Source organism: Camponotus floridanus, unplaced genomic scaffold (assembly GCF_003227725.1).
Source record: "Camponotus floridanus strain SB8 unplaced genomic scaffold, Cflo_v7.5 scaffold22, whole genome shotgun sequence".
NCBI classification, from domain to species: domain Eukaryota; kingdom Metazoa; phylum Arthropoda; class Insecta; order Hymenoptera; family Formicidae; genus Camponotus; species Camponotus floridanus.
In genome coordinates this window covers 406576-434487 of record NW_020229348.1, presented here as the reverse complement: position 1 = coordinate 434487, position 27912 = coordinate 406576, and the positions used below count along the sequence as shown (strand labels likewise).

General features: G+C 36.9%; 1 protein-coding gene across 2 annotated transcripts in view; it reads right to left on the bottom strand.

Moving 5' to 3' along the window:
• Positions 1-120: 120 nt before the first annotated feature.
• The window catches only part of LOC105254215 (ras-responsive element-binding protein 1), a 66637-nt gene continuing 38845 nt past the window's right edge, over positions 121-27912 (bottom strand). Inside the window, exons 1-4 of one of the 2 annotated variants that reach the window (XM_011262745.2) lie at positions 17665-18549; positions 7200-7276; positions 2469-6905; positions 121-2154 (exon numbers count right to left, since the gene is read on the bottom strand). In XM_011262745.2, the coding sequence (XP_011261047.1) occupies positions 1558-2154; positions 2469-6905; positions 7200-7276; positions 17665-17683 (5130 nt within the window). In that variant the 5' untranslated portion in view covers positions 17684-18549 and the 3' untranslated portion in view covers positions 121-1557. Of the gene's footprint in view, positions 2155-2468; positions 6906-7199; positions 7277-17664; positions 18550-27912 lie in introns of those variants that run through there. The other variant, XM_025408620.1, reaches the window with a different exon arrangement.

Sequence of the window (27912 nt, the reverse complement as noted above, 5' to 3'; positions counted from 1 at the left end):
ATTTTAGAATTGATTTTAAAATCGATTTTTTAATATATTTTAATACAATTATATAATATTTATATAAAATTGTATATATTGATAAAATACAGAATTTTATATAGATTATATCTTTCTCTTCTAATTTTATTTATTTTATTTCGCTGAGCTACGTTTCCATTCAAATTTTACTTCTTTTTAATTCTACATAGAATAAAAAAAAATTAGTCACAATTGTATAAAATATAAATTCCAATCGATTCATTTGATTCACTTATTTTTTACAAAATAAATATAACACTTGCTGGTAATACCTCGTTGTAAACTATAAAATTTCGTTTCTAATAAGGTGCATAATCATATTCCAGCAACTGCTCTTTATTCTTCTCTTTCATCAGAATTTTATTTCGACAGAAACTCTCCGAAACACTATGGTGTTTTATACAAACACGTGCGACAAATTGATAAGGAATGTAAGGCACGATCGTGAACCTTAGACGGAGGATTGAAGAGAATTCTGATGATTAATTTATAGATATCTGCTCACGAACAGTAGAAGAAAACAATGTGCGATCAGACAATGACATCTTTCATAAGTGATCTTATCGTTAGCGGAACGACGTCCTCCGCGATAATAGCCATCATAATGACGTCGCAACCTATAGCGACGCTGTTACTGCAGTGTCTGGCCTTCGGTCAGATTTGCATCATCACCGCTTTTCCCTTCGCCTTGATCGTAACCTTCCTGGCCTTCGCGTGGTCTACGATTTTGAGGTCGTTATCGTGTCTTGAGTACACCCAATGGATACCGCGTATCCACGACGCTTGTCCGCCGCATAAGGCGAGTCCTTAACTGCTTCACCCGCTGGACCGGTGACATTTGCGGCTTCATGACCCTTCTCGCCAACGACATCGAACTCTACGACCTTGCCATCTCCAACACTGCGCATGATCTTCCTCGGATTATTTTTAACAATTGCCGATGGACGAATACGTCTTCTTTGGTGTCATTTCTGTTGATGAAACCGTAGCTACTCTTAACGTTGAACCATTTTACAGTTCCGGTCATTTCATTTGCGCATGGCCTTCCTCGGATTATTTTTCACTATGGCTGATTGATGGACGAATACATCTTCTTTGGTGTCATTCCTGTTGATGAAACCGTACCACTCTTGACGTTGAACCATTTTACAGTTCCGGTCACTTTGTTTGCGATGACCATCTTTTGCTGGACAGCCTTTGGTTGTTCCGGCTGCTTCTCGGTCTCACCCGTGGTGTTAAAGGTGGAATTGAGAGTACGTCCGTATCTAGATGTTTCCTTCTGTCTGGTAATGATGTTAATATCTATCGTAGAGCAGGGTTCAGAATCCTCTATATCACACATTAGACATATTATATATTCATCATCACCCTTAAATGTAATATATCAGAATTAACATCTCCAACGCTAATTTGATATAGATCACTCAACATTAAACTATTGCATGTTATTGAATTTATAGATTTTTCAAATGCGCAGTTCATTATTCATGTATTTAATCGCATATTGTTTTCTTCTACACGCGTTCAACGTGTCTATCACTCGCTATGATTGACACCTAACAATTTAGCCGCGTCGTCCGCCGAGCTCAGAAGAACCTTGTCGAGCAAACCCTTCTCGCGTATTCCTAGCAGATTAGAGATCAGGTCGTTGTCACCACTCTCGCTAGGCACTTCCGCGGGAAGTGGTGGGGAAGATAGAGGAGCAGGCGCGGCATTTTGCGAGCTGTCGTTTGCCATTCTTCCAGTGAGAGTGGCCATGTTATCATAATGATTGTAACGCATAAGCGCGCAAGGTGCCGCGTCTGCTGTTGCAACCGCCGCAACAGTTGGCAGAGAGATTCTGTCCTGGGTACGAGGCCTGCTGGTGTTCGTAGAGATTGGCGAATGCTGCTGGCTTCTAGGTGTTATCGTCGGTGGCTGCGCGGGCGAATTGTCCTCGTCACCGCTGTTACCTATATACATGGCAGAATCCACCGACTCGTGCTTTTTACGATGGCGAAGCATGCTGTGCTTCAGCGTAAACTTCCTGGTGCAGATATCGCACTCGAAGGGTCTTTCGCCTGTGTGGGTCCTCATGTGACGTCGGAGATCTTCCGCGGACCAAAATCGTCTCATACAAAAAGCGCATATAACCTGAAGAAATAAAGCATTAATTGAGCTTTTCAGCCAAACTGATCAATATGATCTCAATTTATGATTAAAATTAGGAAATTTAAGAAAATGAGATGTTGATCAATTTGACTTTCGGAAAGCTATCGTCAATTAATGCATATATCATAATTTTGCGGACTTCTTTTCGGACGAAACAAATTAATTAAAAAAAAAAACACAAATTGGATCAAGGCAAGTATAGAAAATATGTTTCTATTTCTTTAAATTGTATTTTTTTTGGAAGAGTTAAATGTTGTAAATTAAAGAGTCAAAACAAAAGAAATTATTTCTTATACCTTTCTATTGCTGTAATCAGGAAAACGACCTCTCTTCTCTTCACCATCACTAGGATGTTGCTGTGCCAGCTGATCTTCACTCGCGTCTATATTCATATTAGATGCCATATCGAGGGCTCCCTTGGCTTTTAGCATGTCGTATGAGCGTTTGTGATGCACCTTGATGTGATCCAAATTATCTTGACGTTCGGAAAAGCCGCTGTCGCATAAATAACATTTAAAAGGAGCGTCGCTGGGACCAGGCGACGATCTTGGCGATTTCCGCGATCTGGTGTTCTCATTCATCGACGTCAACGTCGTCGTATTAGAATTTGTCTTTGCAACTGCGTTAGAATTTTCCATATTCTCGGATGCGCTTGACGATCGGCTTTCATAATCACTTTGATCGTTTTGCGTGTTGGAGCACTGTGGTGGACTGTTCTGCTGATCGCTAGACTCTGACCGGGACGTAGTCTTACGATGCTTGGTCGATCGATGCTTCTTCAGATTACCTAATGTAGAAAAGGTCGAGCTTGGGCACTGATTGCATTTGTATGGTCTCTCGGGCACGTTTCTCATAGAGAATGTATTATTACTGCTACTACTACTGCTACTGGCAACCACCTGGACGTCCGGCGAGGAGGAGTTTCTGACACGGCGTATTTTATTCGCTTTTGACTTGTGTTTCCTCAACAAGTGACGGTCGCAATTGGATTTTGTGGTGAAGTAATGCGAGCACTGCGTGCACTGAAAGGGCTTCTGGCCGGTATGAGTGAGAATGTGACGTCTCAGCGATGAACTCCAGGGAAATTGACGCGGGCAATAAGGGCATGGGACTCGATTCGGTGCCATCGAATACGCGGACTTCTTCTTCTTTTTCTTCTTCTTGTTCGATGAAGAATCATTTCCAGAATTTAAGGAATTCATGGAATCGGATTTTTCGCTGCCGGAATTATTGCCACTGGTCGAGGCCACAGGGCCTTCCTCGTCACTTAAATATTGCGGTTTGAATTCCTGATATTGCTGAGATGCGTTATCCAATAATTTCGAAACACTCGCGAGATCGGCTGCTCCGTCTTCGAGTTTGCTCTGTTCCTTCCCGGTGGGTTCCGTTTTGATTGTTTCTTCAGTGTGTACCGATTTGTTGTCAGCAGCCGCAGATTCTTCCTTGTTAGTCCTGTCTATGCCATTTCGCGTAGTCTGTTCTCCATGAGATTCTCCCGAGGTTTCTTCCGCCGGATCAATCACTTCCTTTTTCACGACGATATCTTTAACACCTTCGCTGCTCTCTAACTGATCTCTCAGCAAACTTGTACTAAGCTCATGCTGAGCCTGCGGCTCCTGTGCATCCCTATCACCTGATTCCTCATCTATTACCATTTCGTCATCTGAATCATTGTCATCCATTTTATCAGCTTTCAATTGTTGCGCTAGAATGGCATACTTTACTTGATCTGAAATGGGATGCGTATTATAATCCGATGTGACCATTGACGAGTCGACGTTTGGAATATTCGGATATGGTTGAGTTACTTGCGAAGTTGACGGGCCGGGATTCTGCATCATAGTCGAATGATTCATAGGCGGTCTACCTCTAGTTGAGTGTCCGCCGCGAGGTCTTTGGCTCCAGTACTGCGGATGCTGCTGCTTGATATGTCGTTCCATGTTGCTTCGCAGTGTGAATCTTGCCGTGCAGTGCTCGCAGCCGAACGGTCTCTCGGTGCGGTATCTGCGCTGTTTCTGCTTGGGAATCAACACACCGTTTTTAAGTACCATCTTCACGGGATCGTTCGACGAAATGCTGTCCGTTTTTTCGCGGCTCGGCGCGGCCTGGCTGGCTATTTGCGCGTTCATCAGGTAAGCGTTGTGTTCGCTCGAGGTTTGCGAGGTTTCCCGCGCTTGCGCGTATGCATAACTGGTGCTGGGCAGTGACGGATCACCTGGAAGGGTACTGCCACCGGTCAACTGCAAACCCCTGACCAATTCTTTCTGTAGTCTGCCCTTCTCGGTCAATTCCTGGCTGAACATGTGAGGATTGAGGAAATACGGCGGTATCATAGTGGCGCCAGTCAACGTGCCGAGATTACGATAGATAGTACTTGCGTAAAAATTCTCCAGCGACGTAGTCGACGAATTTTCGCGTGCTCTGTTCAGCAGAGCTTGAGTCAGCAGCAATGCCGGATTCGTGGCGTACAATTCCTGTTGATTATTCTTATAATGTTTATCCTCCTGAGAATTTTCGCTTTCTTTTTTCTGTTTTCTGCTCAGATCCAGAACAACGTCCATAGATAGATCCAACGGACCGTCCTCCCCCGAACTCAACACGGAGCTTGTCGTAGACTTGGTCAGATTCATCGGACTAGCTTGAATTCTTTGGTGTGTATCTGTTTTGGTATCGCTGACTAGAGACACGCTGCCATCCGATGATCTTGACTCGATGTCTTCGTCGAGCTTCGAATAATTAGACTTCAGATCATGAGATACGTTCAATTCCTCAGCGTTTTTCTTTACGAGATTCAAAGCCTGTATCTTTGTTGGTCTGTGAAACATATCTGGCTTCTCATAGCGATTCATCAACATCTCAGCGCAGACGTTTGAGGGTCCCGGATTACAGTCCATCAATACAGGCGGATAATGCATCTGCTGTTGTTGAGAGGTTTCTTCACGTTCGTTCGGATAAACGAGTGTTTTTCGCACGTCATCCCTAATACCTCTGGGAGAGCTTCTCTCGACGTTCTCGTTTGTCGAGTCCTCACTCGGATGATATATCAATGCATTCTTAACATCTTCCTTGCTGATCATTCCATGACGATTCTTTACATGCCTTTCGCAATTCGCTTTAGTGGTAAACGCATAATTGCAAAGAGAGCATTCGAAAGGTCGATCACCGTTATGCGATCTTAAGTGCTTCAGCAAGGCTCCTTTGTCGGTACTGGTAAAGGGGCACATGTTGCATGGATACGGCATTCCTGGTTCTACATTCATATGCGCGCGATTGTGCCCCTTGAGTGCCCGCAGATTGGGAAATACGGACGCACACAGTCTACAAGGAAACTCACCCTTCAGTTTCATCTTCCGGAATTCTGCGGTGAAGGCATCCTGTGCTTCTTCCTCGTTATATTCGGACGAGCAAGTACCCGAAGAACCCGAAGAACCGATATTCGGATTGAACTTGATATTATTCTCGGGCGTGCTGGTGTCTGATCGCGGGAAGGTCGGCAATCCGTTTAAACTGACGGACAAGATGCTCGGGATATCTGCTAAATCCTTCATTTCCTTCGGCTCCTTAATCTCTTTCGACTCTCTAGATTCTTTTACCTCGCGCGCCAGGGATTTGTTCTGCAGATCCAGCACGGCGAAAAAAATCTCGCGCGTCATTTTGGAATCTTCGGGCTGCGGAGATGGGGCATCCAATTCCATTTCAAGATTATTGTTGGTATTGTTATCATTGTTATTGTTGCTGTCATTGCTGTTTCTCTTGTTCTTGTACGGACCCTTGCATTCCTTTTCGTGATCGAGCTGAGCCTGTCTGCATGGAAACGCGTGCAGACACTTCATGCACTGAAACCTGTTGGCTTCACCGGAGGCTGGTCGATGCAACTCCTGCTCACACATCCGTCGAGCGATCTCCGCGAACTTCGCCGCCGAAAAATCCATAAACGTGAGATCCCCGAAACCGTCTACGGTGCTGCGACGACTGTTGTTGCCGTTCGCGTTCTTCTTATAATGACTCATAGAACGATGGAGGTTCAATTGCCGGTGATTCTTGAAGGACATGTTGCAGATCTCGCAAGTGGCCAGGGATTCCGGATGCATGTGTTCCATGTGAGCCTCTAACATCGCACCGCTCACAAAATCCTTGCCGCAAATCAGACAACCGAACGTCATCTGCTCCCCATCCGGCTGGCATCTAATCAACATTGTAGTATTATTCATGAGAGTCTTGTGCCTCTTCTGTTCCTCCGTATCGCTGGCGTCGTCTTGCGAGCATTTTCGCTTGTTCGCGCGATGGTTGTCGGGCGACGATGTTTGTTGCCGGTCGTCGATCAAGGTCGGCGAGTTGCGCCTGGTTAACTCGTTGTTGTTGTATTCGCTCTGATTCGTTGTCGCTGGTCTCTCCGAGCCGCTGCTGCCCTCGGAATCCGTGCAACTGTTCGGCGACGCCATCCGATGGGTGCACCTCACGTGACGGTTCATGTTGCCGTTCGTCGTGAACGACATGTCGCAGTACTTGCACTTGAACGGCCGTTCACCCGAGTGTACCAGCACGTGTCGGTCCAGCGAGCTCGCCGAGCTGAGGACCTTGTTGCAAACCCCGCAGCTGTAGTCCTCCTCGCCGCTGCAGTCTGTGCTGCGAGGTGAGTTATGGCCGCGTAGATGATTCGTCAGTTCGTGGGAACTGGAAAATACCGATGGACACATCGGGCATGGATGCGAGCTATTTTCTGTCAGCTCGACCTATTTTTTAGAGAAAAGTATATGATATTAAAACATGTATCTTATGGGTAAAAACACCATTTACGCTATTAAAAATATTTTCATTCTGTCATTCATTTCTATAATATATAAATATGAAATTGTCAAAATTTTTAATTATTTTTTTGTATGTTTTTGATATTTTATAGAGTTAATATTGTTAAAGCTTTAAAAGAACTCTTATTGGTACGATATTAATTTTACTAATTTTATGCTTTTATTTTTATGACTAATTTTATTAGCTATTAATTAATTACTAGTTATATAGATGCTTACGCTTGATGATGGTGATGCGGCATCAATTTGTGTTTCGTTCTCCTGCTCTTGCTCGGTTCCATTCTCGGATTTAGTCACTGCAACATAAAAAATATATTTCAATAAAACGAAACATAAAATAATTATTATAATTAAGCAATATGCAAAATATAAGTTTTTTCTGTTATTATCAAGTATTTTATAAATATTAATTCATTTTCATTAATATGGATGAAAAAATCAAATGCGCGAGTCATGCTGACGAAATCGAGCTTTACAACTCTTACTAAATCATTTCGCAGATAGAAATTGATCTGAGAAAGATCGGAAAAACCCGCAGAGCGAGCGCGATCATTCTGGACCACAATTTGTTGTTGACGAAACAGGAAAAACCGAGACATCGGATATAAGGAAAGAGTAGAGGATTTGTAAACTGAAGCTTAAGATAAAAGAAAAAGGAAGCATTTGAATTGTTTTATAAAATGTAATTATCGCTAAATATTCATTGCGGTTGGCTTTAAGCAACTGCTGTGGCTTTATAATCATTATCATTATCTCTCTCTCTCTATTTCGATTTATTTATTTTTTCTTGTTCTAAAAGAAGAAAACTTGCGTCGGTTTATAAATAAAAAAAGAAGAACATAGTTATAAATGTCGATCGAATCGTGAATTTCTTTTATTAACTACAATCGTCAGAATAATTCAAACCATAAGAATTTATAACAGTGTGTCTTCTTTTTTTAGAAAATTATTAAAGAACCTTCGGCGAAGAAGCAATGATTCTGGTCTTCGTGCATATCATTACGACATAATTCAAATCTCGTTATAACGACGTAATGATGTAGAATATGCCGAGAATAGGTCGTACACGCTGCGATGAGCGCTGTCCTTAAAACAGCGGATAATCAGGAGCCGCATACCGGATGATCCCGCCGGTGTGTTGCGTCTCCGGAGGCTTAGTGGGGTATATAAAGAATTGTGTCAGCGCGGCACAGGACAGGACACAAATCTGACCGAGTATTCCGGAAGCTGATACCCCGAACCGCAAATGAAGCCGTGACAATAACATTTATCAACGTCCTCGCCCGACGTTCTGACCGCAGTCGACCGTCTATTCTATTTACATACGCTTTTGGAGAACGCATTTAGCATCTTGAGAAAAATCGACGATTAGGCTACATTGCTTAGGACGCTCCTGATTACATCGTGAGAAAGTTAAGACAAACAGAAGCGGACTTTTTATCTTTTTGATACTTATTGATTTAGGAATTGAAGCTGTTTAGGCTAAACAGCTCTTCAATTCCTAAATCAATAAGTATCAAAGAGATAAAAAGTTTTAGAAATTAAGTTTTAGAAATTTAAAAATAATATTTATTCAATTTTTCTAAAAGTCGTAATATTAAAAATAATATTTATTCAATTTTCTAAAAGTCGTAAAATTTAAAAATAATATTTATTCAATTTTTCTAAAAATCCTACTTGTATGATGTAACAGAATGGAATTGAAACAAAAATGCAAGAAGATATTTCACATCTACAAATTATTATTTCGATAGAAAAATACTTCATTTAAATTTTCAGCGAAAATGAATTTTAAAATTCTAACTTAAGATTATAGATCCTTTAATCGTTATGTATATTAGTATTTAGAAAATTTAAACTGTATTCTTTAAAAAGAGACACTGTTCTATTAATTAATTGCACATTACTTTTATTGATGCAAGAGAAAAATAAAGCTATTAGAATATAACATAACCGCTCATCTTTTGATGTGCTAGAATCACCTTTATAAATTTTCTTATAAACTTTCTTATCAATGTGATTAAACTTGGAGATACTATTTCGAGAACAATACCTCGGAGATGTATCTTAAGAGCAATGACTCACACTTTTCCTTTCCAGGGATTTGCAGAACAAAGCAATATTACGAGAATTTCTTACAAATCATATCGACTCGATATCGCATCTCGGTATTAACCGTCTCGAAGGCTTCTTATCATGTTTTCGTTGAAATTCGAAGTTTTACATCTAATGGATAACGAGGAGCAAATTCCGCGTGCAATGCGAAATCTAATAAAGTCGCGTAACTCTGTCAAAAAAATTAATAAAGTGATTTTTTTGACTCTTCTTAAAGAACTTCCACGAAATTTGTTAAGAGTTTATTCGTATTGTAAATATAATCGCAAGATTATGGTAAGAAAAATCAGACGATTAACAATAAATATATTGAAAGAGTTAGTTATAAAGTTTAGAAAAATAATATTTAAAAAAAATGAGATAAATTTTACTTTTTAATTTTAGTTTTCGACGAAATTTCGATAAGATAAGTAAGATTCTTATTCATCTATCTTCTCAGATCTGTATAGATTCGAATTCCATTATAAATTGAAATTATTGTTTAAAATCTTGGCGTTTATATGTTTTTTTATATTTTTAGGGTTTTTAAATTAATAAATAAATATATAAATTTCTTTCCAAGATATATAAAAAAATGTGAAAGTATATAATAAAATATAATAAAATTGTCTTTGCACGAAAGCAAGTTGAAGAATTCCTGAAAAATAAAAATATTGATCTTTTAACATCTATGTATGCACATGTATACAAATGCTTCCATTTATTCTCATTCAGATAATAAAGTTTAATGAAAGGCTTGTTATCAAATTAATAACTAGCAAAATATGCGTGTGTAATCTCATGCAACGGTAGACGGATACTGGCGTTAAGCATAATAACTGACACCTTTAATAGTCGAAGGACGTAATACGGCTTTACATTCTCTTTCCAGATATCTCGCCTTTGATTCGCCGATATTTATGCGCATCTTACGATAACGCATATTAATTGTCACGTAATAAAGAAACGGAATGACTTCAATGAGAAATTAAGATGAAACAATCTCAAATAATTGAAATACAAGTATCTTTTTTCAATTTAATGTTATTTAATGTTATTATAGTGTGATCGCACACTGTAATTAAAAAATTGTAATTTATCTCATATGATACACGATAAATGACTCCCCTAAATATCGCATTACTCGTCGATTAAATGATTACACAGTGCTCGTCATGTGGTCCTAAACGAACCTGTTCTGTGGGCGCCTATAAGTATATAAATGTACCTGTCGGCAGGTGAACTTTATTCATGCGCGTAAATCATGCGCGCGTGCACGCCCTGGTCAAGTGTGGAGAAACGAGTCTGATCAAGTTCGTCTGCGGTTTAAAAAAAAATGCCTGCCATTATTAAAATAACTCTTAACTCGTGCCCGATCCTGACTGCTTCCAATTGAGTACCCATTTTGATGTTACAAGTGAAATTATTATTATTTTTATCATATTTTATAAATGAAATTATTACAATTCAAAATAAATTATAACATATTTTATGACAATTTGTTATTTTCATAAATTAAATTAAAATTTGAAAATAGCTACTTAAAATTGACCGCAAACTTTTTCGAATAAACTTGATTGCACTTTTAATATTTTAACTATGCCCGACTGCAATATCAATAACGAGAGATTAAACGTGACAATTTTTAATAGAATTTTTTTTGTGGCGTCGCACGATTGTCTATATTAGTAAGATATGTCGTACACGCGTGGAATAAGAAAATCAATATCAACATCAATATGTTGCTCGCATCAATGACGAGAAATGCGAGGCAAAGAAAAATAGAAATCGTTTTTCGTGGTTCATGGAACGTCGTAACGATTAGTCTCCGGTCTCACCGCGATCGTTAGAAATGGAAAGCACCGTGAGGGAAGATTTCCAATTGCAACGATTAAGAATCTATACCAAATTTCACTCGAGACGATCAATGTGCGACAGACTCGAGGGAAATTGATAAACGAATATCCAGTATATTGTTGTAATTACATAATACAGATAACAAAGCTAGAAAATTACAAAGTTTCACAAATTTATTCAGTATAAATGTAAAATTGGCATCTTAATTTTTCAGCGAAATTTTCTTTTATTATTTTTAACTTGAGGATTTTTCTTAATAACCAAGTCTTTTTTATATTTTAAATGCTTCCTTCCAATCCGTTATATTCAATATCTTACAATGATAGTAATATAAACACATAGTAACATAAACACATCTTCATAACCGGTTTATATAACAAAAGTACATAAATAAAAAAGATTTTTCCACGCAAAGATGAGATCAAATGATTATGGGATTAAATGCGTTTTAGATTGAATAACAAGCAGATATCACATTTTACATGTGGATTTGTGCTCAAAAGACGTAATGTAAGAAAAAATAAATAATTACGTCGTAAACTGCAAATACTCTAAATTAACTAAATTACAAATAAGTGAATGCAGAAAATTCGACTTTATCTTATTAAATAGTTCATAAAATTATCTTTGATGTAGTACATGCATATATATGATGCATATATAAGTGTGTGTATGATATATACATATATATTACATAATATGTGATTTTTATACAATTTATTACATTTTGATGTAAAATTAAAACACATAAAAATTTATTTTATTTAAAAGAGGAACTAGATGGCTTTGTAGAATTAAAATTTTTATTATCACAAATTTTTACGTGCTATAAAATCTTCGTGATGCAATCATAAAAAAATTAGTTCCATAGAAGATAATATTTATTTTGAGATTAAATTATATTCTACAAGCCAAATCTTTATTTCAATTCACAAATTAAATATTAATTTCATATTTTCAAAGATTAAAAGTACTTTGCGCAATATCAATTCATCGAAATATATGATTTATTAACTTTTGATGTAGCTGTAATCTGTCTAGGTTCTCGTTAATAGATTAGATAGATATTGTGCATATCTAAATTATTATGTATAAATTTCTGTCTATAAAAAAATATATATTTCGTTAGAAAAGATCATGAAACTAACGCAGGGAAAAATGGACGAATTTATCGAGAGGAACCAATGCGGGAAGGGCGAGTCCCGTAATCGCACGGTTTCAAGGGAATCGAGAGCGAACGAGCTGGAGGACCATACAGAACGCCACGCCTATATCTGCATTGCACCCTCGCCGGGACCTCGTCGGGGGAGCCTTGAGGGAAAAAGGGAGCAGTGTCGTGTCAGCACAAGGGCGTACATGCGCATTTCCGTTCGCTCGCTCCCCGATGCCACCTACGAATCGTAGGATGCTGCGCTGAAGCAGCCGTGGTGGGGGGGACGACGACCCGACGCCGTGCCGCGTCGCGATTGGCCGCCGCCTTTCATCTCTCCCGGAGCCTTTTTTTTATCTCCGTCTCCCCCCTCCGCCGCGCTCTCCCTCCAACGCACCCTACCGTTCCCCTCTCGAGCCGACCGTCGCCGAGCCGTACGTTCCTTTTATCTCGCTCGCGTTCTCCTCTCCTCGCTTATCTCGCCCCTTTATCTCGCGCGCGCTTGGATATATTCTTTCTTTCTTACATCTCGCTCGCCGGCTCTCCCCGACTCCTCCTCTCTCTTTCTCTCTCCCGCGTCACCCTTTTTTCCTTCTCTCTCACCGACATCCGTTCGCCGCTACCGCCGACGATCACGCTACGCGTTTTTTCTCCTCTTCGTCTTCCTTCCTGCCCGTAGCCGCAGACTCACGCTCGCGTCTCGTCCTTTTCCTTCCTTCTCTTGGTCTCTCTCTCTCTTTCTCTCTCTCTTGCTTTCCTTTCCCTTCCCTTTCCCTCCTCTCCTCTTCCCACCCCATTTTCGTAACCCTGCTATCTCATACCCGGTCCCCTTTTCCTCCCTCGCTGTCCTTCTCTCTTTCCCTTTCGACGTTGACGCCTTCCTCTCTTCGTCTCAACCTCCCCTCCTTCCGTCCAGTTCTCCCTCATCATCCCCGCTTCTTCCACGCTCGGATACACCCACGCACCACGCAGGAGAAATAAAGATGGCGGTTAGTATGTTTCGAGAGTCGTCTCTCTGACAACCTTGGATTTACCTATCCGTAACGCACCGGAGCAACCCTTCGTATATCCGTGGATGACTATTTTAATTTGCGCATGAATACTCTCTCCCTCTCTATCCTCCCCTCTAATCTTCTTTTTTGTTTATTGATTGTAACGAAACGTGCAATCGATCCGAACACGCATTTTTTTCTTTAAAAAGAAAAGAAAAAAGATAAAACAACTAGGACAGATAATTTTTTAACATTGACTCAAACTCAATTAAAAAATTTCCGTCCTCGTGAAGAATGGAAGGAAGAATGGAAGAATCGGTTTGAGATGAAACATTTGTTTCGAAAGCTAGTACTTCCATAATCTGTAACATTCTATTTAAATTCTTTATGTTCTGTGAAATTTGGGTCACGATTTCTTTTATATAAAATATAAAAAATTCAGTTTAGTCGAATTAAGTTGATGTCAAACTAAAGTAATTATTCTATTTTGACAGTAATTTTGTTAGTGATCATTAACAGTTTTAACATTATTTCGCACTGTAAATCAATAATTATTTAATTCTTTTTCAAATTTATTTTCCACGATAGATTAAATGCGTAAATAAACTGTTAAAAATATAATTGAATTTTTAGCATAAAGTCATATATAATTTAATATCATATTTAATTTCATATTTAATTTTAGTAAAATATATAAGTTCTTTAATATTGTAACATAATAAAATACTTCAAACAAAATTACTTGCTCACTGTATTGCTTTTTGTTCTAAATTCGAGATCTTATCGCATACTCACAAGAGTGAAAAGAATTGAGATGGCAAGAATTGATATCTTTTTCTTATTTTAAGCAAGATTTTTTCCAATTTATTTTTTGATTTATTACCAGAGATATTTTTAGCAAGGTTTCTATCCTCGGGACTACTTTCACGTTTTTATTTTGAAATTCATGAATTGCGCAGCTTCCATAACTTAACTCATTCTAATCTCAAACATTGCCGAAAAAATTTTTACCAGTGGTTCGGTAATTAAAATGCGATTCGAACTTCGTTCTCAAATTATATTTATATTTGTATATTGACATTCTCTATATTTATTGACATTTTCTATCTGTATCTCTACACATCAGAGTACTAAAATAAAGATAGGAAAAAGAACCAAGAAATATTTTATATTAAACGAAAAAGAAAATCGGCATTCTTATATCCGGTCAGCGGAGGCGTTCCCAAGGGATGCGACTCGACGGTTTATCAAGACGCGCGATGTAGAAAGGAATTGTCCGTCGCGGCTCATTAATTTCACGACCGTGAGAGGGCGAATATAGAGTTCGCGAGGTGCCCCGTGGAGGATGTCCCGCAAAGTACCAATCGTATACGTGGCCCAACCGAGTGTTTCCGCATGTACCTAGACGCCGTTGTCATACCGACTTACCTACCTACGACCGCATCTATAGATTGTCGCCGTAATAATGTCTATACAAATCCTAGACCGACCTTACGACGCCTCGGGAGGAGACGGGGGGATGGGAGAAGGACGGAAAAACTACGATAAGTGCGATCGTTGGACGTTTGATTTTTAATCACGAATAGAGATCGTGTATCATCTGCAGTGAATTTTTCGATAAAACATTATTTTTTGGTTTCATAAAAATGTTCTGATATCGTGATCTGAAAAAAATGGACCGCTCTATCATTAAGACAGCGAATGTTATTTAAACCGTCGTTTCATTAATTCTTGCAGCAATGATATTCGATGATAAATCAATGTTTTATACTAAATATCTATAAAAATAATTAGTTTTATTCTTAGATCTGAATTTCATAAAATCATCAAATCAATTTTGATCGATTTATCTCTCGGTTTCGAGTGTTTCTTAAGAATAAAGAGAATAAAGCATCGTGAATCTTTTTCAAAATTCAGACTTTTATCTTCGATAAATATGATAAAGTATAGTCTCCTTAAACGTAAATATAATCTTCTCGTAGTATAATCTTTACAAATTTCCGAGAAAAATAAATAACTATTTTTGAAAGTAAGACCGATAATCACTCACCACATTCACCCACCATTTCCTTTTTCATTTTATGTTCATTGAATATCATTCCGTATGCGAAATTGAATATTTGAGAGCCAAGTTTGATTGAGACATCTCTCGTTTCGAAATACGTGCATTTTTTTTACAAATATCCTGATCAAGAATTTTGTCTGAGCTATGAGCGCCGCGTAAATTAGAATAATTATTTTCCAATATTAAAAAAGAGACACTTAAATACAAAATATTTAAAAATCTTTTAAACAAATACATGTAACGATATAATTTATTGAGAATCAAATATAAAAATACATGATTTTCTCGATAAAAAGATTAAACGCAAATATATGAAAGAATCTCTGTTTTAATCACTTTAAAATTCTCTTATTAATATAACGAAAATAATTATATTTTTTATCGATAAATTATTTGAGAAAAATATGCATTCGAAATAATTTATTTCGATGATTAATTTATGCAGGTGATAACATCTTCGGGGTATTCACACTGCAATTTTTGCGAGAAGTTATCCGAGAGTTATAATAACGCGTGCACTTTCTTGTCAATATAAACATCGCTAATTAATCTATCTCGTTACCGAAGGACGCCCCTTTACTGGGGTGAAAAAGGGAGCGGTTGACTTTCTGTACCACACCCTGATTCAGGCTTCGTGGAGCCGCTCGTATAATCATCTTTGTGCTTTCTCTATCAAGAAGAAAGAAATTTTTTTTCGAATAACATTCACATATTCGCGTGCACACACTATAATATAGTTTAATTATAGTGTATTAATATACTATAGTGTATTAATTAAATTCGATACATAGTGCATTTTGCTAAACACACTCAATACACATATATAAAATATTTGATAAAGATCAAATACAAAGAATTCCTAATATATACATTAAGAAAGATCTTAATATATTTATCAAACAAATTCCAATGGCTTGAGAGCTATTAGCTCTCGATGGTATTATTAATCTTCTATATTGCTTTTAAAATAGATTGTCTCGAGACGTCATTACAATCAAAGTTGCATTCTTCATCTTTATAATATCATTGAAAAAAAAAACAATTATTGAGTATTTTATAAAGTGTTAAATTTTAGAGAGCGCAATATATGTGAAATTTCAAATATTCGATATTATCCATGTCATGATAACATCTTAATCATTCGAGATTAAAAACAAAGATTTTTTTCTATCTGTTTTTATTATGACTATTTTAAATCAAATAAATATTATTAGGGTAACAGTTATAATATATATATAAGAAAGAAGGAAATTGTATGAAGGCAACTCTAAAATCAAATATTTTTTCACAGATATAATATCTTTTATCTTTGAATTCTTAATCTCTTTCTCCTTTGCGTTGCAGCTTCTTTACTGTAGTAGAATTAAATATACTTTTTCAAGACCGAAGTCCGTTACATCGCGTGTTCAAAGTTACACCGTAAATATTTTTCATATCATCTCTACAAAATCGCGTACTAAATATGAAAAGTATTTGCCTTTGACCGTATTTAGGAAGCAAAGATATCACTCGGACTTTCACAAAAGCATTTCGATGATAAAGGTCCTTATCTGTTTAAATTCGAGCTACCATTTCTCCTTCAAAAATATATCGTTATAGCAGCGAGATTAAAATTTCGACGCGTCATCAAATCGCGACGTGTAGATCCGTCGCACCCTCTGACATTTATGAATTACCCCCTTCTGGCATTATCGTCAAGAACATCGATGAGACACATTACTCATGACGAGAAATTATTCCGAGAAAAAGGAGATGGTTCGATATCGATTTGATTTTCATGGAGAAACAATCTTTACGAGCAACATTTCGTAACAAAATATTTCCTATATAAATATTTAACACTGACAATTTTAATATCATTTCTGCAATAAATTTTTTTTATTTTCGGAAAAAGAGAACAATTCATTAATCATCAATTTGTCGAAATGTAGCATAATGTAAAAGTGTAGTAATGTGTAACGTTACATCGGACCATCGCTTAAAATCTAACAGCCTGAAGGTGAATTAGATGAAAAAAATTGGCCGCGACGATTGACTATAAATTTGATGATCGAACTCGCGATACCTCGAATTGCGTCATCAATACAATTGATGTAATCTCGTTATCTCGTGAGCTTCGTTCGCGGAATCTCTCAACTTGGAGCTCGCTCTTTCTAACGTGACCATGACGCGAACAGGTGAGTCGCCCGCACGCGCGACTTGTATGTTTAAATGTTGTAAAATTTCACGTGACGAGATAGCATACGAAACAAACACGTGTGTGTAAAAAATGTACCTCTACGTTGAACGAAATAAATTCCCCCCCCCAAAAAAATAACGGAGTATCGAGGAGAACTGGCATTCGCGAAAGAAGGAATTTATCTATTCTCGCAACAAAATCGCGAGATTTCTTTACGGGGAAAAAAAAAATTATTTGGCGGGACGACACAGTGCGTAAAAACCGTAGTAAATATTAGTCAACGGAGATCGAGGTTGATCAGCCAGAGTATCAGCTTTTCGTGGAACTTGATTTCTAAACAGACGTACCTTTCTTCGAATATTCCATGATGCGGGTGGAGTTTGCTCCTAGCCTAGGTATCGCACCGTCGAGATGGGAACTCCGAACTCCAGCATCCAACGAGTGAACTGATTTACACTTTAAACACCCGTCTATGAAGAAGAAGTACGAGAGTACGTCAGACCCGACACACACCGCTCTATCGCGTACACTTGGACGTTATTCCCCCCCACCCCCGAGTCCGGGAACTCGATTGATCCAGAGATGCACCTTCGGAGAATGCGAACCACTACTCGTGCTCCGACAGAGAAAATCCAACGAGACGCCCATAAAGGCGCATCTCCTACCAGCTATCACAGCGATCTCACTCTTCCCGTGCTCCTCGCACTTTAACGGGATGTTACATGAATCGAATCTCCTCGCGAGTTGCGGATGCAGACTTAGACTTCTCGATCCCGTCGTCGTCGTCGTCACCGCTCGGCGTACTGCAGCACACTGAGAAGCGCGGGTAACGAGTCGTGGCGTCCGCTTCGTGGTCCTCGGAGCGTCTGAGCGGTGATCCCGAAACGAGAGGGACCCCGACTCCTCTCGAGGGATGGGTGAAGCGTGGCGGGGGCGACCACACGGCGACGCTCGTAGAGTAGGAGCGGAGTGGTGGAGGAGGGTGGGCGGGGGATGCGATTCTCTCCGTCGAGCGCGCGTGGTGGGGAAGAGAGGTACGGCGAGAAGAGAGGACCCCCGAGATCCATGGGAGAACGGGTCACGACGGGCCGACTCGCCGCGCAGTAATGCCTCTCTTGACAGTTTCTCTCAGCCTGTGTGCGCCGCTACCTCATCATCCCTTCCTCCGATTGGTCCGCCGTCCGACCCCGCGCGCCCGCGCGCGCGCGCGCGCCGTCTCTCTCACCCGCGCGCTCTCCTCTGCCGGCGGGCGAGCCCGCCGATCATCCCCCCACCACTCTCGCCTCTCTTTCGTCCGCTCTCACCCCCGCGCGCGCGCACCGTGAACCGCCCGACGCTCGTCCGACACATCTACGTGGATACATGGGCGCCCGAATGGAAATGTTCTCTCCGACGCGGCAGATTCTTCTTTTTACTTTCCCTCGAGAAATATTTGCGCCCTTGACCTTACATTGTGGAGCTTGCTTTTTCTTCCATCATATTTTTTTTCTTATTCTTCGTAGAGCGAGAATATTAATAGTTACACTGGATTATTTCAATGTGTAGAGTACATTTTTTAATTCTGTTGCGTGTAAAAGGGTATAAAGACTTGATGTAATATATTAAATTAGTGTAATGAGATGGCGAATTAGGCAGCGCGTATTAATTTTATGAGTTGATATTTAAAGATGATATTATTGCGAAAAATGATTGCATCAAATATGAATTTTACGAGTGATAAATTGTTCTTATTGGAATATGACACCATATTTACGCTAAAATTTTATGTCTTGATGCACAATAAATTTAATAATAGACATTTTAAAATAAAGATATCGTGAATTCCACATTCACAATTAATTTCGCATTTAAAAAATGATCAAATACTCGAATGTATTTATTTTTTACAATTGTTTCAATAAGATTTCTTTCAGTGTTTCGTTGAATAATTTTCAACATAATATGTCGTCGAGGTTCATGAGGTTTGCGTCCAAATGTTTTACATTCCCTGCTTTATAGCGTGCAAATATTAATTACTAATTGGCACAAGAGTTACGTCATCACAATACTTTGGAATGTTATCTTTCTATCTCGAGGCAGAAGAAAGAAAATATCTACCACTTATGGAAAATATTTATATTCTCTTTCTTTTTCTACGTTTCTAATGAGCTAGAGGAAATATCTCAGATATGTGATTTTATCGCGCATTCTTTTACGCATTATATATGCGTGCATACATATATTCAAAGAAATATCTTGTATCGGAGAAAGTTTTCGTTTTTATTTGCTTATGATTCTGTAATGTACACATAGAAATATCGTAATTCGATTCAGAGAAGCCAATTGAAAAACGTAGTGTTTCAAATACGACCATTCTAGAAGAACACTAGGAATAAAAATTTTCACATCATGTGCGGGGTTCATAAATTAAAAAATATAAAAAATAAATATAAAAATATAAAAATAAATTTTTTCCTCTGTTAATGACGTTTTGTGACAGTTGATTGAAGAGTTAATAGTCATCTTTCACACAATTACATTCGATTTCTTTATCGTCAACTATTGGAAACGTGCAGCATCTTTGAAAGGCTAACCGTCGAGCCACAAAGTCCTTAAGGCGATTTTTAAAATATGGTAATCTTTTCCCCTACTTCCCCTTCCAAAAAATGTGCTACGGACCGTAAAGAATAACCGACTGTCCCCTCTTGCAGACGCCCATGTGCAAGTACGTTTTCCACCGGAGCAAACCTTCGCCCTTCTTGCCCCGCCGCTTCTCTTCGCTCGCAAACGAAGAATCTTCTGACTCCTCTTCCCCTACTCGTCCTCTTTTGCTGCGATGCTTACCTGTCTCTCTCTCCTTCTCTTTCTCTCTTTCTCTCTCGCAGAGAGGCGCCGACGTACTACCACTACACGAATGACGGTTGGAGCCGAGTCGGCGCCTAACGCATCTGTCACCCACACCAACACACGACCACCCCCCTCGATGGATCGTCTCTTTACCATCAACGTGCTCCGTGTCTGATGACGACGTGCGATGCTTCCCTTCTGGAAACGATGGGCGAGTCCGCGACACCGATTCATCGATCTCTCACCTGATTTAGTTTTGCTATCTCTAAAAATCAGGTTACCTTCTCATCCCTCCCTTCGCCGTTATCTTCTCTCCCTTTGCTGCTATCGAGGAATTAATGAAATTGCTTCGGAGCAATATTGTGCAATATTGCGCGGTGGAATTGCCAGAAATACCAGACAGAAGAAATAATCGAAGGAACGGAAAGCTTTTTTTTATTACTAATACACGACTGGAAGAGATCTCGATGACACGTCAAACGTTATTCAAATCGTCAAGACGTTCGTGGCAGTTTCTACGTGATAAGACGCAAGGTCAGCGTCATTGGATGGATGACCGCGAGCGTTAAAGTTTCATAGATAATATACATTCGAACTTGCGAGTTTCGCCAAGACGTAATAGAGACAATAGTTAACCGATGCGCTATTTACGATTCCGATAAAATTGCAAGATGGCACGTGTCACTTGTCAAGCGCGCGGCTCGATAGACGCAGAGAGAAAAATAAGTGTCTAGTCTTGTTTACAGCAAACGCATATCTTATCGAATAAAATGTATTTAGAAATAATTGAAGGTAAAAATAATAAAAAAATTAACAGTATTAATAATAAATAAATGGAATTTTTTAAATGTAGTAGCCTTGGTATTTTCTGCATTCAAATTATACGCGTTATTATTCAAATTATTAAACTAATCTATTTCATTTTTCATATTCTTTATTATTTGGATATTTTTACGGTAACAATAGAGCTACATTTTGTTAAACGTATACTTAAAATGTATACTTAATCGACTGATCTCTCAAATATGTTTGACTGAAAATTTTCTCTTTTCTGCAGGATAAGATAATATTTAAGAATAGCTGAGAATCGTTTATAATACGATTATTATAAGTATTTAAAAAGATATTTGTGCTAATTCTCGATCTGAATTTCAAATCCCGTGACTGGACCACAAGATTGAGAGGATGACTATAAATACTGCAGAAAATCGAGGAGCAGAAGAAAGGGGGCCTTTGTCATTGTGTTCAAAAACTGTTAGAAATCATGTAAAAGGCTAAGAAATTCAGTTTGTTCATTCATCCATCTTTTGTTATCTATCTGAAAAAAAGAAAAGCCGCGCTACCTTTCTGACGTTATTTCTCGGAGGATATCTGGAATATGAAAACAAATTTTTCATACCTGACATGTCTATATTTTGAATGGGTGGCTGATTACTTTTTCATTGTCTCCAACACAGATTGTCTTTGTCTACTTGTTTACCAATGATGAGTTAGTTTTAATATAATAGAATGAATTAGTTTTAATATAATAGAAATATAATAGAATGAATTTCGTTTTACATCGTCTTTCTTTGAATTGTTAAAAAAAATTTAACAATTCAAAGAAAGACGATGTAGTTTTCAGATTTTGGATTGTAAAGTTTAACAGATGTAAGAGAGGAACAACTTCTGCTTATAGTTCCTCTGGTCGCCTATGGCCTGACACCGTCTATGCTTGACTAGGATCCTCTCAATATATATAGATTCTAAATTTATTTCATCTGCACTAAAGAGTATTCAAAGCGTATTCTCTCATATTAAAAAGAAAACAATCTTCCAAAAGATAAAACGCATTCTCTCATATTAAAAAGACAATCTTTCAAAAGGTAACAAAGATTGTGTATAAAAAGTAGATCTAGAAAAATTACTACCAGATGTAGAAAAGTTTATTTTATATAAATTGTAAAAGAGAGATATCTTTGGCTATAAAAAAGACCGAGGAAAACTTTGAAGATTTGATAAAAACTAGAATAAAAATTGAAATTAAAAATTGGGATACACAAAACTTTCGATAAATCTTTATAATATGCGCTTTAAAAAAAATTAAGATATTCCCTGATATTTTCTCTCTCTTTCTCTCTCAATTCGCTTTTTCTATACGAAGAAAAATGTATCGCTATAAAATTCCAAGAGATATGTATTTTACATTTTTTATAATTTTATCAGCCATTATATGTTATCGAGGGATAAAAGAGATTTGTCATGTATCTTTTTTGGAAAATATAGCAGCAAGGAAGCTGAGAATATGAAAGTTGCCATATGGCATTTGCGTTTTTTTTCTCCTGTATTGACTTGTTCTTCACCTGTATGTTTTGTGTATATATCAACCATTAAGATATTTTTAAGGGGAAAATTTTATTTAAAATTATTTTATATAGCATGTTAAGATTCGTGACGTTTTCTCTTGTACACATTTTTCAATTTTGTTTTACAATAAATAAATCTTTTTTCTTTTCTTTTATAGATTTTTCTACTGACACAAGTATTATTCTTTTTATATTTCTGTTTATAGCTAATAAAAGTATTTAATTCAACTTTTAAATTAGGTAACGAATTTTATGTAAATAATAGATCAATTAAATTAAATAACAAAAGTATAACGTGTTTCATAATGTTGTATGCAATTTTATATAATATGTAGTCAAATTTTTTAATTAATTGAAAGTAATTTTATTTTCATAAACAGATTTTTTGGAAATAAAATTATTATTTTTAATTAATTAAGCCACACAATTGATATATTTATTTACAATTGATATTTTTTTTCAAGATAAAAAATCTATCCAGTATCATCTATCCAGTATTACACAATATTACAATAGAGTTGATAGTCGTTTATAATATTGAAATTTAGCTTATAGAAGTTTTTAATTGCTAATATAAAAAATCAATTATATATATTCAATTATATTCAATTCAATTTATAATATAAAATTAATAATAATTTAACTCTTTGTTTCTTTTTATTTTAAATAATCCCTTTATTTTTTATTTTCGTTATTTAAATAGCTATTTATTTTCATTATTAATAGGTTTATATGTATAAGTGTATAATAATTAATAATTGTGAATTAAACATTAAAATGAGATCCAAGATTGAGATCACAGAAGATTGAGAGAAAGGTACGTCATTTTTCAATTTTTTGAAAATTATAGAAATCAAGAAGTATTTCTGGAATTGATGAGATATAACATTAGAAATTTCTCTGTAGCTTAATCTATGAGAATTTCAGGTGAAAATGATGCCGCTTAAAAGTATGAGAAATACGAGACAATATACATTTAATGATTGAACTAAAGAATTTCCTCGTTTCACGTACAATATTATATATCTCAAAAAATAATCAACTCGGAAATTTATAGAGATATGAGTTTAACCATTACGCTTTCTTTGTGAGTCAGCCTCCTTACCAGGTACGCGAGATAAAAGGAAGTTATCCGATGAAATAATCATTGAAAAACATATTTATCTTGTTGAAACAAGAAACTCATTAGAGTAATGTCTTTCTAGAATCTCTAAATATCTTTAAAATTTTGGACTGATGCATGATATGAAGATAAATATGTACACACACGCACACACATATCTGGTAGATATATAGCCATATATATTTTCAAAAGCCATGGAAATTCATCAGCAGCAATGTTATAGTGAGATGCGTACATTAATTCGAAGAAAAAAATTTTGTGAAATTTCGAGAAATGAAATCTCACGAAGGAAATCTCAAAGAATTTTATCGAAATGCGCGTGATCGAGTCTTATCGGTAAAGACGCGACATTTTTTCCACGGCGAGTCCTTGAAACAGAGAGATAGAGAGAAAGAGAGAGAAGGAGAAAGAAGGAGCGAGAGAGGTGCGTAAGGTGATGCTGCAACGCCAATAGCTTCTCCGCTCCGTAAAACTCCAGAGTTGCCGATAAGTGACGAGTCGTCGCGATTAGATCGCTCTTGTTTGCTTCTCTGTCCTCGCCCATATTTGTACGGTGATGTCATCGGTTGGTCCATCCGGTGCGGATTAGGTCAAAGTCTCGCGTTCGTGATAAAAATCATGTCCCAACGATCGTTTTCGTCTGCATCGTCACGATGTATATCTGCGTATACGCAGAAACAGCGCCGATAAAGCACGGCGCAGGTAATTAGTGGTCCATGCGGTCCAGATTAGATTACGCTCGCAATCGTAGCGACGCGGCTTTTGATCATTCGCTCACGCGATGACCATCATCGCGGAAGAAGCAGACCTTTCTTCAGCCCACTCTTTTAACGCTATCACCGATTGCTTAATGATCGTCACAAAGTTATTTATCATTTTCATTATTGCTGATAAATCTTGCTGACGAATCTTTGTCTTTGGTTATCTCCTATTATACTAAAGTTTTAGCTGGCAATTAGAAATTTACGCTTAATGATGTTTGCTCACGTTAAGTGAAAATCGTTTTCACGTTACATATATATATTTTTAAATAATTAAAATATATTATGAAATAGTTCATTCATGTCGGAAAAGATGGATATAAATATTATGTGTTCCGAGACCGAAATAAACATAATAATTAATGTATGAAAAACGAATAGAAATGATGAAATCACGGACAAAAATCGATTTGTACAAAGTTGCGCATATACGTCTTGTATATGCGCAAGAACCGAGAAATATCCTCATATCTCACTTTCAGATAATGTTGTATCTCACTATCTCGCGATCGTTCGAAAGGGATAGTCACATTTTTCCTATCAGATTCAATGAATTAGATTAAATCATGATATTTATCATGAGCTACAAAAGTTAAATCTTTCGATTGCGACTTCTCTTCCTGTCATATATTTAATTATTTTAATATTAATTATAATTAGCATAATTTGTTATATTCTGTGATAGTATCAATGATTTATTTATCAAACTTACTTAATAATCAATATTTTCATACGTGAAGCGAGAAGTATTAGCGGAATTATTATAGCCGAGGTAAATAAAGGAAGAAATTTTGTTTACAAATTATTTTTTAAAGAAATCTTTTCTCATAATTATTATAAAATATAGAAACGTTCTAGATTTATAACTACGTAAATCAGATTGCGAAACAATTTATGTTAAAACATTAGCAATTTTAAATTTCTATATATATATATATATATATATATATATATATATATATATGTATAATATATTTTAATAATATATTTTGACTTATTCAAATATTTTGTCAATTATTCAATATACGTATTTATCTGGATAAATTTTTTCATAATCTTCGGAAATAAATACGCTGAAAAATATCTCGCAGTAAGAAAAGGAGCTTCTCTTACGAAATCTTCGCGTTGTCACGTTGTCGAAACTTCAAGATTACCTTCACGGACCGGAAAAGCAACACCGTCGCGACACAGATGGTGTGAAAACGACGTGGCAAGAGATGATGATTCATACGTACAATACAATTTGTACGGCACTCTCTCGATCTTCAAAATTCGATCAAGCAGATGCCACCGATCGAGGAAGAGGAGACAGAGAGATAGAGAAAGAGAGAAGAAGACAGATCTTTATTCACTCGACTTTTTTTCCCTGCTCAACTTAACGTGAGACTCACTGGTACGAGAGACCCACTTACATTAGAGTCGCAACATATCTGAGCACATGCAAACACACATACGCGCATACGCACGACGCACGCACGTCTGACGCCCTCACGTAGATATACGCGCGGATAAAGGTGTACGAGGAGAGGAAGCTACGAAAGTTGCATACGAAAGGGACCTGGCTAATCCACGTGGACGGTCGCGAGCGTATCAGTCCGCTTCGAATGTAGGTTATCCGTTAGAGTATGACCAGCAATTGGAAGTACTGTTTTAAAAAGATTGAGACACAGTGCGGGAAAGAATTAACGTCGTCTCATTGGGGTATCGCATGCTAGGATTTTCCGTCTAACGCAAATAACTTAGCAAATACCGATCGAAAATTTTGGATAACATGAAAGGCGATGAATGGTGATTAACGAGTGTCAACAGTCCTTTATCGCTTCGAAACGCAAAGAAAGACGTGGACTATCTCTTGATCTTTACAGTTGATTTATTGCTTTCTCCATTGGAATTGCATTCCAACTCACTAATATGAAGCGTAATGGTATATTTAATTAGAATCATAAAGATAATCCCATGATATAACTTTCTCTCTGACTGTTATTATATTTTATAAATTATTTATCGTTTTTCTGTTGACAAAGGAGAGAATTTATGTGACGTCATTATTTATAAATGTGAAATATATAGAAAGATCAAAAATTGTATTTACAGAAATGATTAGATAAAAAAACAAAAGTAGGTTGACAGAAATATATGTCTCGCTTTTTCAATAAGATTACTCTCTGAATCAGTTGTGACAAAAACTAAATCCACAAAAACATCTGGAGTATCGTTAATAGCGCATAAATTTCCATACGAGTTTTACATTTCCCTTGACATATTGAGGGGAAAATTTCGAAGTGCAGCGTTTACGTCAATTATAAAAATATTTCATCATCGTAAATGACGAATTTATACAGATCTAAATGATATTTATTTTAAAGTAAATAATATAGAATTGCGTGCGCGCTTCACAGGGCAAATTATGTAGTTTTTCTATATTTTCACAATTAATTGAAGATTTTAATCTAGAAGATTCCCATCTAACATGTTTTTACGCCTCCTATACAATTTATTACTTAGTAAACGAATAATAGAACGAATGTTTTTATAAAAAAAACCGAAAGAAATTAACAATTTCTCTGTTTTAAATTTGTAAAAAATTCTATTAATTTCCATCTCTGTTGTTTATAGGATCAAAGTCCTGATAATATTTGTGATATTATTATAATAGTAAATCTTTACAATATTAATTAATAAAATTAAAAAATATTTTTAAAATGTATAAATCACCTCTTTTATACTATGTAACTCACTATATATAATACTATATAAAATGATGTATATAGATTCTCTCTTTCAACTTCTATCTCTTGTGAGCGCACTTTAAAGTATTAAAGTATTAACAAGATTGATGGCTAAAAAAGTTTCTTATGGTAAATTCGACTGAATGCATTAATGCACATTAAAAACAAACTATCATATACAAATTTACAATAGCATAAATACTATACAATAAAATAATTAATTCTTTTATCATTACTCATGTTATTATTATCATTATTCGTATTAATAATAATTCGTAGTGTTAATTATCTATTCCATTTCAATTACTTATGTCGTTGTAAATTTATATACAACTTTTTAATGTACATCGTGCGTACAAATGTCTACCCGAATTCGCTCATTATATTTGTTAAACATCGACATTTGGGAAGAGATGGCACATTCATGGTGCTTCACATACAATTGGTAGTTAAATAGATTGTTTTGTATACAACGAATCTCGTTTGGCTCATTATCGAGTTAACTCGGGTTCATAAGTGGCCAACTCCGATGACGGGTCGAACCCGCTCCGTACATACATGTACGTGGATACGTCACTACAAATGCATAACAGATGTCTGCACGGCTTGTGTAAATATAGATACCTGTCTAGCTCAACTCCACGACAGCTAGAACCTTCGGTTCTCCCAGCACCATTATATGCTCATCAACGACCTTCCATGGGGTACTGGCATATGTATCATTAATGCACGTCGTGCACGCAAGGAGCACGCGCTCGCCATCTCCGTCTCGTTCTCGCCGCTATCCGGCATAGTGATTACCGTTAAATCG